This window comes from Pelodiscus sinensis, chromosome 26 (genome assembly GCF_049634645.1).
Source record: "Pelodiscus sinensis isolate JC-2024 chromosome 26, ASM4963464v1, whole genome shotgun sequence".
Lineage (NCBI taxonomy): Eukaryota > Metazoa > Chordata > Testudines > Trionychidae > Pelodiscus > Pelodiscus sinensis.
In genome coordinates, this window is record NC_134736.1 from 4,210,496 (window position 1) to 4,225,126 (window position 14,631).

Here is a 14,631-nt window from a genome sequence, read left to right on the forward strand (position 1 = left end):
GACAGACCAGCGGGGGAGTACAAGGAAAGAGCGAGACAGTATTGGTCAGCGCAACAGGCCGTGATACCAGCTCACCAGTGGCCTAACGACTATATGAGTTTTGTAGGCAGGCAGAGTCTGAAGAAGGATAATGCAGATGTTAATGGGGATCAACACCCTGCTGGGCGGGGCAGCATGGGAGACAGCATTTAAATTGAACAAGCCGGCAACCACTGGGCAATCAACAGCGGGAGTCGACATTTTGATGATGAACGAGAGACAAGCAGGGCAGGGATGTGCCTGGAATGGCACTGATGTCGAAGACAGGTAGCTTGTGTTTGACGTGCTGGAGACGGAGCAGCCACTGTCTTTACCTGCAGTAGATCAGGGATACAGTGGGCCCAACAAGTCTCAAAACGCACCCCAGTGTGAGAAAGAAATGCCTTTCTAACTTCCACTGACATTTCTATGGATTTTTTTTTAATACGCTGACAGTCGATTCTTTTTTTTACCCAGCCGATGTATTTCCTGGTCTTTGTCAACTCAATTTCCAGTACTGCAAGATAGCAAACTTAAAAAGCGTAAAATCTATAGCCCGCAGTGCCTGTTGGAATGCGGAACATGACGGGGGAAAAAAATGTCTCTCGGCAAGTGATTTTCCACTAAGTGCAGCCAGCCCCGTGACGGGAATATTCACCCCAGTGCAGGGGAGTCGACTGTGTGGACTCCTGGCAATGTGGGAGGGGGTAGCTCTGTGCTGCTGGAGGGGGCGGGGCCTCGGGCAGGAGGGGTGGAGCCAGGGAAGCCGGCCCTCCACGTTGCTGGACCCCTGCTCTGACTGCCACTGCTGCCACAACAGCAGCAGCAGGGCACCCCCGGATCCCTCTGAATCACTGGTTCCCAGGGCAACTTCTTCCTTTGTCTCCCCGCCGTGCTAGGGTTACCAGAGGATTTCAAAAAAATACTGGACACACTTGATCTCAGATGGGAGGGGGCCGGCTGGGAGGAGGACGTGGCGAGCGGGGCTGGCCAGGGGAGATTTTGGGGGGAGGGACGGCTGGTGGGAAGCAGGGCTGGCCGGGAGGGGTTTGGGGGGAGCGGGACTAGCTGGGGGGAATCGGCCAGCAGGGAGTGGGGCTGGCCAGGAGGGGGTCAGGAGGAGTGGGGCTGGCTGGGAGGAAGACTGGGGGGCGGGGGGAACTGTCCAGCAGGGAGAGGGGCTGGCCCAGGCACACGCAGATCCCGGGGTGCTGCCCGTCCCGCGCATGGTCCTGGCGGGGCGCATGGGCATGTCCGGCCCCTCCTCTCTACTGCATAGTTGCGTATTGCCCAGCTGGTAGACACTTCACGCAGTGTGAGCGTGTCTACCAGCCAGGCAGTACGCAAGGATGTCCTGATACTCATGCTAATAATAAAAGTTACTTATTTAGAAAATACCGAACATTTCTATTTTCTCACTTTGTTTCCCAGACAGAAAGCTCAAATACCAGACTTTCCGGTTCAAAACCGGACACCTGGCAACCCTAACCCCACCATCGGCGGGCCTGCCCCGGTGAAAGAAGCTTTGGGTCTGATCCAAAGCCCATTGAAGTCAATGGAAAGATCCCATTGACATCACAGCCACTAGATCAGGCTCTTCAGGTGCAGCTGTACCTTAAACAGGTTTACATAAAAAAAGCACCATTTTACCCAACCAGCCCCCTGCCCCCAGGTCCTGGGAAGTCAACGTTAAGGTTCCAATCAATGTCAATGATTCACTGGGTGAGGGAATCCAGAGGAGAGCAACAAAAATGATCAAAGCATCAGAAAATCTGGCCTATGCGGGAAGATTAGGGATTCTGGGTCTGTTTGGTCTTGAAAAAAAATGTCAAAGGTTCCAGTTAGAAAATGTTGAAAGGAAACTATTCAATTTTGGAGGGTGGAGCAGGGAGGCTAACCCAATTATTCAGCAAAATCAGCACAAGTTCACAAAGCGTATCAGTGTCTCCAAATCTGCATTTTTTTGTCTGAGAAAGTTTTCAGCTGAAAATGTTGGCCTGTCTCTAACCCCTGATCCCATGTGTACTGAGTTACTCTGCAAAGCAGGCATTAAGAAATGTCGTGCAGGTTTTCTGCATTGAGGTGAATTCCACCTTCCAAAGTTGTAGATTCTATTTTACATGTCCATCAAAAGCATTCCCTGATATTGTACAGAAAAGATGCTATATACCAAAATAAATTGCATTGTGTGCAACTTTTCCAGCAATACAGGGATCTCAGTACTGCTTTTGCCTCAAAACAGTTTGAAACGGTGTGCCAATGAGATTGGAAAAATGCATTAAATTTCAAACAATCGCTAACAAATAGAAAGGAACAGGGTTCTCTGTCATCACTGACTTCTTTAGAGATCAGACTCTTTTGTGTCTATGGCGTGACAAGGCAGCTAATCCAGCCCAATCGTCGGCAGGGCTTCCCGACCAATTATGATAAATCTTTTACTGCATTGATTGTCATTGTGATAATGCTGTCGATAATCTTTTTGATTTCCTACATCTATCTGGGATTTCAAAGCAACCCTTCAACTCAGACTTCTGAAACATCCAGACTGCCCACTCAGATTAACATGGCATAGAAATAACTCCATAGTAGAAACCCATAAAGTTCTCAAATGAGCTAGGTTGCTTGTGCCCCCAAAGGTCCTCATTTTCTGTTCCCAGGCGCAGATTTGTAAGAGAATGGATTGATTTCAGCCACAGATTAATTTATTGTGGCATTCTGGAGATGAGAGTTTTCTTCAGAAGCAGCTTCAGGTAGGGAGAAAAGAACTTGCTTTGCCTCATTTTGAAGTCAACCTGGCCCGGGATGTTTGAGTCGAACTGAAAAAAATTATCGGGCTCGCCTTTAACTCAGAGTAGGAATGGGAGGAGGAGGATCAGAGAGTGGCAGAGAGCGATTACAAAATCCAGGTAAGGGGCAAAATAAGATGCATGATGGAGCAGTGAGTGGGAGAAAAAATTAGAATGAAAACCTACAGTCCTCCATCCTTCCTGCCTTTGTACGCCATTTGTTTCTTTCTCCCCCCCCCCCCACTGTACTTGGTCTTTTATTTACCTTAGAGTATCCACAGTGCTTGGTGCTGTACAGTTAGGCTACGTCTACACTGGCATGATTTTCCGAAAATGCTTTTAACGGAAAAGTTTTCCGTTAAAAGCATTTTCGGAAAAGCACGTCTAGATTGGCAGGATGCTTTTCCGCAAAAGCACTTTTTGCGGAAAAGCGTCCGTGGCCAATCTAGACGCAGTTTTCCGCAAAAAAGCCCCGATCGCCATTTTCGCAATCAGGGCTTTTTTGCAGAAAACAGTATTGTGCTGTTTACACTGGCCCTTTTGGGCAAAAGTCTTTCGGAAAAAGACTTTTGCCCAAACAGGAGCAGCATAGTATTTCCGGAAAAGCACTGACGATCTTACATGAGATCGTCAGTTCTTTTCTGGAAATTCAAGCAGCCAGTGTAGACAGCTGGCAAGTTTTTCCGCAAAAATCACATGATTTTGCGGAAAAACTTGCCAGTCTAGACACAGCCTTAGAGTAAAACAGATAGCCCCTACCATGGGCAGTGTGTATACGAGGCAAGGGGAGGCAATGCCTTCCCTGGGTCTTAGTGCTCAACCTCTCCACTCTTCCGATCCCTATTCTGACCCTTCCTGAAAGCTACAAATAGCAGGCTGTTGCAGTTTGCAGATGGGTGACTCTTAGGATCTGTTAACTTAAGTGAATAGCCTTCCAGCTTGCCAGACCTATTAGCATAAGATCGAACCCATGAAAGAACCCATGAAAGAGCCATTAAGTGTCAATGAAACTATTTAACAGGCATGTGCCAACCCTGAATTTACTGACAAAACCAGTTGTGCATTACTATGTCTACAGGACCTTAGTATAAAATTTGCTTTAGGTGTTTCATTAGTTTGTTGCTAAAAATTATAAAATTACATCTCTAAAAAAATCCACACATATTTAGATGCATAATTGAGTATTCAGCATTAGGCATAAATGCTTGGATCTTCAGACATACAGTTTTTAAAATAAATTCTTCAAAAGACCACCATTATCTAAAATACACATTATAATTTTAATTAAAATGTAAACTTGCTTCCAAAGTCTTCCTGTAGTTTCTATCCATCTCTTTCCATCCATCCTTTCACCTCCCTGTTAAAGAGAGCCCTTAAACTAAGGGACAACATTCCTTTTTTTCCAGTTAGCTGAATAAATGAGTTTCCTTTTTATTTCTGACTATTTGATGAACTAATTTTAAGAAACTCCTCCACCAAAACCAGGACCTTACTAAGATATAAAATCCATTGTTATGCCTAAAATCTTTGGAAATATTTTTATCAGCAACATTTAGTGAAATATCATAAACATGTCTTGTTATGAAAAAATATCACACGATAAATTAATGCTCCTTTTTTTCCTAAAAGCAATGAACTTTGTTATGAACACACTAAACCGGTCTCACGGGTTAATGTAAAATAATGCCTTTGTTTCAGTGAGTTTAAAATCTGTAGTAATCTGGTAATGATGACTTTATGAAGGCTTCAGAGTATATTTATAAAATCCGTTTAGAAATACTGATGAAGAGAATGTAAAACAGAGAAGGGCTGCATCGTGTATTCCATAGTATTTAATGTTGTATTCAGCAGGACAACTGACTTGTTCTTACTACCAACTTTTTGCAAATAAATCTGACAAAATTCATGGTATATATATAAAAAAAAAACCTATAAATGATATTTTTATTCCCAAATTTTAATTAAGTACCTTCTGCACGTCCAGTCTTCACAATCTGGCATGCAGTGGAAAACGTGCTCCATTGCTTTAGAAATTTTAGAAGAGTTTTTTTTCCTTCCAAAATGTCCTTTGCTACATTTGGGTTCAGGGATTTGGCTGCTCTTGGTGAGCAGAGAGAAGAGGGAGACCATGGGGAGGGGGCGGGGTCTGGATGAGGCAGGGGTATGGTATGGGTGTGGTCACAGGCTGGGAACTTGACTGGCCAAGCAGCAACTTCACCCACCACCTGAAGTTCCTACCCCAAAGAATTTATAACCCGATACCCGGTTACCCAAATCGTGCAACGCTCTCCAGGCCCAGAGACTTCTCCCACGCGGAGCCCCACTGAAGCCAAAGGAGGCCTACTCATGCCGATCACATCTCAGAATCAGGATCGCCGGTGGTATATTCTTTGGGGCAGGGCCTCTACTAAATGCCTGTACAATGCCTGGCAGCACTGGGCCCCTAGACACCGCTGTAACGGAAACATGTGTAGGTTCACATGACACACAAACACATTCAAGATGTTGTGCAAGACTCTTGTTTGTATCAGACCAGCTGTTGTGAGCCTACTGTTACGTTCACGGCACAGGGAGAGAGATTTAAAAAAACCATAATACCCCGTGCCTGGAAGGTTGTGTAGCACTAGTATATCTCAGACTCCAGTACCCGGACAGACAACATCCGAAAACCGGCCAGAGAGCAAGCAGACTGCTTCCTTAATTCAGAGAACCACAATTCATCCCATTTTGCTCTAACCTGTCTGCCTGTCGACTGACTGATCGCAGCCTTCCCCACAGAGCTCCCTAGGTCTGCAAGCAAGCTTAAGAGGCCACTTACAAACTAAAGTGACAGCCAACCATTCCAATGGAGTTTTCAATTACCCCACAGCTACAAAAACTTGTCTTTAAACTGAATCATACTCTGGAAAAAAAATGAAGGGCAGGGGATTACAGCTTTGCAACCTCAGAGTTTCATACAACTTCAAAGGAAACCAAATTTCTCATGCCCCGATTGAAAGAGAAACTGAATCAGCATTCTGCTAATAAATATTTGGCCCCTCTTTATAAACTGGGTGGAATCCAACATCTGAAGGACTGAAGAAGCAGATAAGCATGATGTCCATTTTACAGATGGGAAAACTGAGGTACACAGACGTTGACGGGACTTGCTCAAGGCCACAGAGCAAGGCATGGATAAGAAAATCGACTGAATTTTTGTATCTAAGCAATATGTAATCATAATAATAATTAGCTGCTCCTGTAAAATGACTGCAGTCTTCAATTGAGATTACAGACCCACTAAATTAGCTGCTGTACAAACACATGGTAAGAGACGATCATTCTTTTCTTTGACAATTTCAAAAGTTAACTAGATGTTAAGTAAGGGTGGGAGAAAATAATTATATTTACTGATGGGAACCTGAGGAGCAGAGAGATTAAGTAATTTGCCCAAGGCCACCCCAGAAGTAAGTGGCAGAGTTAGGAACTGAACTCAAGTGTCCTGCATCCTAACTCATCCATCTGTCCATTAAGTTAGGCTGTGTCTTACCAGTGTAGAATGCTTCTATACTATCTAAGCGTAGCATGCATAGCACGAACACAAATACTATGCTTACTGGGGCAATAACAGGATAGTAAATCTACTCCTCCAAGTGAAAGAAGCTATCCTGGTAAACGTGGTACGAGTAGCCCAAAGGGCACCTGAGAAAAGTCTGGGGGAAGGGGTACGTCACCACAACTGATATTTGGAGAAAACTGAATTTTTGTTTTAAGTTTTACAGCACTTTGTTATTTTGATCCTCTTTACACCCCAAAATTTCATCGCCCGTCTGGCTACAATTAAGTTGTTTAAACAAATGTGTTGCAATAGTAGAAAAAAAAAATTGTGCCTGAAAACTGTAGGTACTGGGGGGACTTTTTTTTTTTTTTAAAGGGGTACTTTTTAAAAAAAGGTCGAGAAACACTGTCCTAAGGGGTTTTGATGGCACTGCTCTGTCAGTCAGGTTCACACCCCGTCAAACTCCCAACTGACATCACGCTCAAGAGTCTGTGGCATAAACCTGGCCCCCGCATTCCTGCTCCAGAAATCAACACCCTTCTAATATCATCGCACGAGCAAAGAGACTGAAAGGGGGTCTCGCTTACAGGGGTCGTGCTGCTGCCTCCATAGAAGGTGACCTCGTCCCAGGTGACCACGAAGAGCCAGACGGCGGAGAAAGAAGACAGGTTTCTGAAGTATTTCCGGATGTCTTTGGAGACTTTCTTCAGGAGGGCAGGGTCCGTGCTCTCCCGGTAGTAGATCTCTCCTCGGATTCCATTGTGGACGTCTGCCCAAAATGGAGCAATAAAGGCTCGGCCATCGGCAAGGGGGAAAGGCTCTGGGGTGAACTGGCTGACCAGCACGTTGAAAGAAATCACGCCATTGTTGTTGACCTAGAAAAGGAGGAGAATGGTGTGATTGAAGCAAACCCAGGCCTTGACTGCGAGCCGAGAACTGTCAGCTGAAAATTATTCCCGGGCTGATGGCGGTTTCGGTGAAGGCTGGCGTAAGCAATGATGTGATGTAAATAGGCCTATCCATCTAGGCCCCTCATCGCTCTAGCGAGCGAAGCCTTTGCTAAAAGACCGTGAGCCGGGGCTAGGAAGACAGAGATCGGGAACTGCAGAGAGTACAACCCCGATGAAGGCTACTTGGCCACAACAGTGCTCGGAGAGGAGCCTCTGTGTATCCACGCCAAAGGGGAACTGTCTCCCAGGGAGATTTTGTGCCTGACACAGCTGGCGCCAGGTTGCTGGGTGAGGGCCCATTGACAAGAAGAGGGGACAAAGGGAGCGGTTGCCCCTGCGCGTGGTGATTCAAAAGCTCTCGGGGTTCCCAGCTGCTGCTCCAGGCCCTTTAAATCGCTGCTGGAGCCCTGCACGGAGCATGCCGGGCAGCACTGATGCCCGCCCCTTCTTCCTGAGGCCCTGCTCCTTCCAGGGGCTCATAGCCAGCCCCCCCCAGCCTTGCAAAGGGGCCCAGCGAGGCTGTTGGTCCCCCTGGCTGGGTGTGTTCAATTGAATTAAGTTTTAGCGAACCGTTCTGCAGGGTCCTCAGTACTGGTCTGGTTTGATCCAAATAATTTCAGGGACTTGGTTACTGTCATGTTTAGGGTGATGATACGTCCTGTTTTTAACGGGACATTCCCTTTGTAAGACCTCTTGGCGCCCCAACTTTTTTTTTCAAAATGGGCACATTGTCCCGTACTTCCCCTGCAGGGGGCCGGGGGTAGGAACCGCCCATGCTCAGCCGCTGAAGCCCCAAGCACTAGCGGTTCCCCTCTTCTCTCCACCCTGCATACTGCAGGGCACTTCATCCCTGCAGTAGGGCAGGGGGGGTAGGGAGCCACTGGCCACTTGCAGCTTCAGCCACTGGAGCCCTGAGCGCTGGAGGCTGCCCCCCACCGCTGCAGGGCTAAGCGCCAGCAAGCTCCCTCCCCCACACTTGGTGTCCTGTATTCGGCATGGGGAAATATGGTCATGTCGAGCCGTCAGTGCTAGGACTTCAGTGGATCCAGGGACACTAGCGCTCGCGTGCTGGGCACCAGACAACGCAACAAACGTGTCGACCACAAGTGAGGATGGACAAAGGCCACTTGAAATAAAACCAGAGATTCCCAGCCTGAGCCTCCATGCCTAGTCCTTGCCTGTGCGTGGGTAGCTGATGCTCAGAGAGCATGGGTCTGAACAGTCCCCCTTCGAACAGCTGGCACACCCAGACCCCACGTTCCAATCCTGCTGCTGGGCTGACGGGATTGGTCAAAGGCGCACAACAGAGCTAAGCTCCGTCCAGTGCCGGGAGGGAAAATCCCGGGAGCGGGATCAAATTTTGCTGACTCGGTCCCCGCTTTGGATGCGGCGGGGTTAACCCTTCCTTAGTGCGGCCTGGCAGTTTCCTTCCCCCGTGCCCGTCTTGCTGTGAGGCCAAGAGAAAGCAGCAGCAGCCCAGAACTTTTTCAGGCACCGAGCACACAGTGGAAGGAAACTTTGCCCCCGCTGCATCTGCACGCTCTTGTTTCTTGTCAGGCATCGGGACTAATGCTCACGGCATCAAGGCCTTCGCTTTGGCATTTAATCACCTGCAAAGATAATTTATTGCCGGGGATATTCCCTCCCTGTGAACATTAGCCCATTAAACACCCCTTTGACTTTTTTAATCATAAAACCTATCAGTTCATGTAATCTAAGAACTTGTCAGGTAGGCACCGATAAATCTTCCACATCTTGAACACCGGGAGCGCATGCTTCAATTGCAGCTGCTAACGAGGGGGAAACGAGTACAAGAGGACAGCATCCCCTGCAGCCTGGCGCTGCCACTTACATAAATGCTCCGGTACGGGACTCCAAAGAAGACCAGCGGAATGGACAGCTTAATCTCCGAGGAGCTGCCATCGTCCACTTTGGGCGTTTTGGTATCGTTCTGCCAGAACGGATACAGAATCTCCATGGACTGAGCTGGAAGAGGAGGGCACGGTTATTGGAAGGAACTGGTCCCGTTCTCGCTGGCTGCAGCGGTACAGGATCAGGCCCACAGCATCACGCACCCTGATGCGCTTTACATACTTGGTGCAACACTCACTACTGAAATGCAGCCACCTCTGGGGGGGGGGGGGAGAGGGGTATGGATAATGGCAGCTGCTTAAAAACATGCCCCCGCACTGGGCAAGAGTTTAGAGCAGAGGGTGAAAAGAACAGACTCTGCAACTGAAGCCTCAAGAGGGATTTTATATGGGTGGAATGTCACTACCTAAACTGGAATTTGGCCAGGCACATTTGATGGCACTTTCCCAGTGGCAGTAGGTGAATTCCTGACTTTGGAAGGCAGGCTAAGGCTAACCCCCAATCCCACCGACCCAGTCCCCCCATTGTGGCCACTGGCGCCTGCTTCTTGGCCCCGGAACCCAAGGTTGCTGGGCAGCGCAGCTCCAGCTGCCCCCTGGGCACCCAAGGGCTGGGCAGGTGGCCCGGCCAGCCAGCCCGGTGGCCCGGCCAGCCCTGGCACCCCCCACCCAGGCAAGCCTCCAGCCCAGCCTGAGCCCAGCCCCAGCTCTGGGCTGCTGGAGCGCCCCCAGGAGTGCACCACAGTCCTCAGCCTGCCTGTCCCAGCCTCTACGAGCGGGCAGGAGGGGACCTAGTATATAGAGAGCATGTGCGGGGCCTGACCAAGCATTTTAGGAAGGCAATGCTTTCCCCTGCCTGTGATACCCACCTCCCATGCACCTCCCCTGTATAAACTGCGACAGGATCCTTCACGCACCCAAATGATCAAAGGCCTCTGTTCCAAACTGCAGTATCTTCTGCAGCACAGTGCCTCCTAACACCATGGCTGGGGCATTAACTCAGCACTCACAGACTCACAGACTTTGAGGTCAGAAGGGACCATTATGATCATCTAGTCTGACCCCCTGCACAATGAATCTCACCCACCCACTCCCGGAATAATCCCCTCACCTCTATCTCAGATATTGAAATCCTCAAATGGCTTAAAGACCCCAAGATGCAGAGAATCCTCCAGCTGTGATCAGTGCCCCTTGCTACAGAGGAAGGCGAAAAACCTCCAGAGCCTCTGCCAAATCTACCCAGGAGGAAAATTCCTTCCCGTCCCCAAATATAGCGACACTCTTTCAGACAGAAGAGCAGCAAGGAATAGGGAGAATGGTCCAGCGGGCAGGTTGCTAGCCTGCGACTCGGGCGACCCAGGTTTAATTCTCTGCTTCTCCTCAGCTTTCCTTTGTGACAAGCTATTGAGTCTTTCTGGGCCTCCATTTCTCACGTGTAAGATGGGGACAACAGCACTGCCCTGCCTCACAAGGAAACGTAAAGATAAATACGTGAAATATCGGAGTAATGGGGGCCAGATAAATACCTAATATAGACAGATGGATAATGACATCTGCTGAATTAATATCCCTCCCTGTAGCACTCTGCCTTTTTCTTTGAGCTCTTCTATTCACATAGCAACCAGGTCTGGCCTTGCTCAGCTTATGACAGGATTCTAAGGCAAAGTCTGAAATGCTGCTGTTAGGAAATATTTGATGCGCTATCCTATTGGGGGTTTTCCACTAAATTAAAGATGTCACCACAAGTATCTTCTTTCTCCCTATGTCTTTTGACAGAAAAAAATTAAAAGCCAGTTTTCAGCCAATGATTTTCCAACAAAAATATGAAATTTGCCACTGAAAATGTTGATAAAAACTAGGCCCGTTCAGTGAATTTTCCCACGGGGACTAGAACTCCATTTTCCACCAGCTCTAATTGCTAGGTATACAGTAGCGGATTATGCCTCCATAGAAACAGCTAGGCGGCCAATAGTGTGCCATTCACAGACATCTGTTATAATATAATTCTCCGTTTATTTAGCCCTATGAGGTTATCTACCACAGAGGGAACACACTTTTCCTTAACGAGAAAAAGAAATGCACCGTCCTCATTATATTCAATCAAAGCTGACCTGCGGAGCTAGCCTCAAAACAATTCTAGCTCTGTTTAAGTTGATTCAGGATATTCTTTTATCTTCTGGGTCCTAACCTGCAATTTCATAGGCTGCTAGCTGATGGGCGATTGCTCTGAGCCTGGGTTTTCAAAAATGCAGTGGGTTTTCTTCCTATTCTGTGCAAGTATAAGCTGCTTGGCTGTTGTAACATTTAAGAGCCTTTTGCTGCAATCTGGTTGATAATAGGGACGGGGGAAGCTGACCCTTTTAGGAAGGTTCTAACCAATAGAGCTTTCTAGCTCAAAAGAAAAATACCTGATCTGAAATCAAAAGTCAAAAAATGGCTTTTTTTTTTTTTTTAGGAGTGTCTTTCTGTCTCTCTCTCTGGCTGTGTCTACACTACACCCCTTTTCTGGAAAAGGGATGCAGATTAGACACATCAGAATAGCAAAATCCACGGGGGATTTAAATATCCCCCGCGGCATTTGCATTTACATGGCTGCCGCTTTTTTCCGGCTTGGGGATAAGCCGGAGAAAAGCGCCAGTCTAGACGTGATTCTCCGGAAAATAAGCCCTTTTCCGGGGGATCTCTTATTCTTGAAAGTAGGAATAAGAGATCCCCCGGAAAAGGGCTTATTTTCCGGAGAATCACGTCTAGACTGGCGCTTTTCTCCGGCTTATCCCCAAGCCGGAAAAAAGCGGCAGCCATGTAAATGCAAATGCCGCGGGGGATATTTAAATCCCCCGCGGATTTTGCTATTCCGAAGTCTACATTAGCATCCCTTTTCCGGAAAGGGGTGCCAATGTAGACACAGCCTCTATGTATTAATTTCCACACTGGAGAGAATTATAAGTGATGTGTGACAGAGTCCTGAAGGCATGACTACACTTATATACATATTTGGTAAGGGCTATCACAAATATCCTATTGCCGAGTAGTAAAATAAGTCATTTCACAGCTGTTATGTATCCAGCAGGCTATTACAGCTGAAGTCACAGCTATAAATTATTGATTTTTTTTAAAGTGTGGTACTTAGCACAACCCTTTAAGCAACCACTTTTTAAGCACTAGCATTGGAGTATAACTCTGCATGTGTAGCTTCTCCTGTCCAAATATCCCAATAGGCTTGGCCAGCAAAGGAATCTAGTCTCAATGCCCAGAGCTGCAGGCAGATTATCCTCATTTTGCAGGTGGGGAAACTGAAGCACAGTGGTTAAGTTATTTGCCAGTCGCCACACAAGCAAAACGGCAGGCATCAGGATCAAAATCTCAAGCAACACAAACTTAACCACACCAGGGTTAAATCAATCCTGTGCTGTAACTATGCGGAGAGTTACAACAACAAAAACACTGCCCTCCCACAAAACACCTACCCACAACCGGCCCCATTCTGCTGTTCTCGACCCTCTCGATAATCAAGTTGAAATTAAAAAAAAAAGAACGCAATAAAAAATCTTCTTCAGATTTTCATGTGCCTTTTACAAAACCACACACACACACAAACTTGACATGGATGGAACTTTTGTGGAGTGAATTATCTTAATACATGTTTCCTCAAGGCTCTATAAATCATCAGGGAATATCAATGAGGATACACCTAAGATTTGGAATATGGAGGACTCCACAAACTAAGCCGAAGCTCAAACAAATGTCATTTAACACAGTTGTATGGTAGCTTGACATTTCTGCAGAATCTTTCTTCTCACTCGACTTTCATTCTACATAAGTTTGCCTGGCAAGCCAACTATCCAAACTCTAGGGAAGTTTTAAAGTCCTGCTTTCATGACAACAGTGGTATCATCCCAAGCTCCTGAATTGTGCACGAGGAGCTCAGAATTGGGTAGAGACTCTTTAGTCTGTTGGCTACTTTGACTTCATATTTGAAAGAGAAAGGGCGAGATGTCAATTGCTCTAGCTCCATTGATTTCAGTGAAATGATAACAATTTATGAGTTGAAGTTCTGTCTCTCTCACTGTGAATAAATGTCATCTGTGGAAAAATGTCATGTATATTTACCAGGTGAGGCACACAAAAAATCTATTTGTTTTCCCTTTGGTATTATGATTTAAAAATAAATTAGTCTTCTATTGTACTTGCTCTCAGACAAGGGGCTGTGTAGAAATTTTGCAAGGCTTGTTATGAACATGAAGTTTGCATGTAGCAAATTTCCGAGGCAAGCGCTTTCCTATTGTAAATGTCGAGTATCAGTATCCGAGGACCAAAAGTCAGAAATACTAACCTTGCTGCTGTACAATGATGAACACAAAGGCCACCCAGGTTCTAATGAGTGACGGATAATTCATCCTAAAAAGAAAAAAAAAAGCAATGGATCATCAATCCAAAACTGTATCTGCTAAGCAAATCTCAGGCTGATTGCTAATAGGGCCTTGCAATTGTGTGATCGCTCCAGAGATGCAGAAATTTGGGAAATGTCTAATCCATGAACTAGACCAAAAATGATGAGCTAGGTAGGTAGTGTAATGAAATCAAGGAGGATAAAACAACCTACCCTACAGGTGCTCTCAGGTTAAATGTACAACACAATTTCAGAAATAAACCAGCATGTTGGAATTAATGAATAGCACTTAGCTCCTAGTATGTATTCAACCCCCCTATTAATCCAACACAATTCTTTGCTGATTGGCTTCAAATATGGATATTACTGCTGGCTTTAAGATGAATAGCTTTGCATTGTTAGAAAATGAGAACGAATTATGAACTGTAGTGTGTTTATATAGTTAGAAGACTTCAAATGTTAGTTTAACTATTCCTTCGTACTGAGTGGTAATACAATGATCACTTAACATTTTTGACTGATGTGAAGGAAGCCCAAATGTTTACACAGATTGACAACTTCCTTGCTATAAAGAAATCAGCTATATACAGAGCGGTGAATCTGGGTAAATTAAAGAGAAATGTTGTATGGTATTTTAGTTTCTTTTATGCCTGATATTTGTTTTATGTTATTTATCAAATAGGAAGTATGACTAAAGTAGCTGTTTTGATTTCATTACTTTATCATTTTTATTCATTAAAGAGAGGGAAAAGTTTCTTGTACACACTTATATAAAGCTACAGTGTATACACAATATGCACAGGGGGTATATGACATTCAAGTATAAAATATATAGTGACCTCTTTACATAGAGATAATAGTTGCACTTCTATACTTGACATTAAATGTGTATCTATTCATGCATTATTTTACATCTATGTCTGTATTTCAACAGTATAGACATTAAATCTCTACATAACAGATCTATAGATCTATTTATATAATGGAGTACACATATCTAGTTGTATTTATTTCTAAATGTCACATATAATGTAGATGGATAGCTGGACACACTTTCTATAGATCTACATATTACTTA

The 14,631-nt window shown here is 45.8% G+C and overlaps 1 protein-coding gene across 2 annotated transcripts in view; it reads right to left on the reverse strand.

Moving 5' to 3' along the window:
* Nucleotides 1-14,631, reverse strand: part of LOC102462950 (tubulin-specific chaperone cofactor E-like protein) — a 113,837-nt gene that overhangs the window by 54,526 nt on the left and 44,680 nt on the right. For both annotated transcript variants that reach the window (XM_075909743.1, XM_075909746.1), the window contains 3 exons: nucleotides 13,497-13,561; nucleotides 9,145-9,278; nucleotides 6,930-7,217 (listed from right to left, as the gene is read on the reverse strand). In XM_075909743.1, coding sequence (XP_075765858.1) covers nucleotides 6,930-7,217; nucleotides 9,145-9,278; nucleotides 13,497-13,560 — 486 coding nt within the window. In that variant the 5' untranslated portion in view covers nucleotide 13,561. The remainder of the gene's footprint in view (nucleotides 1-6,929; nucleotides 7,218-9,144; nucleotides 9,279-13,496; nucleotides 13,562-14,631) is intronic.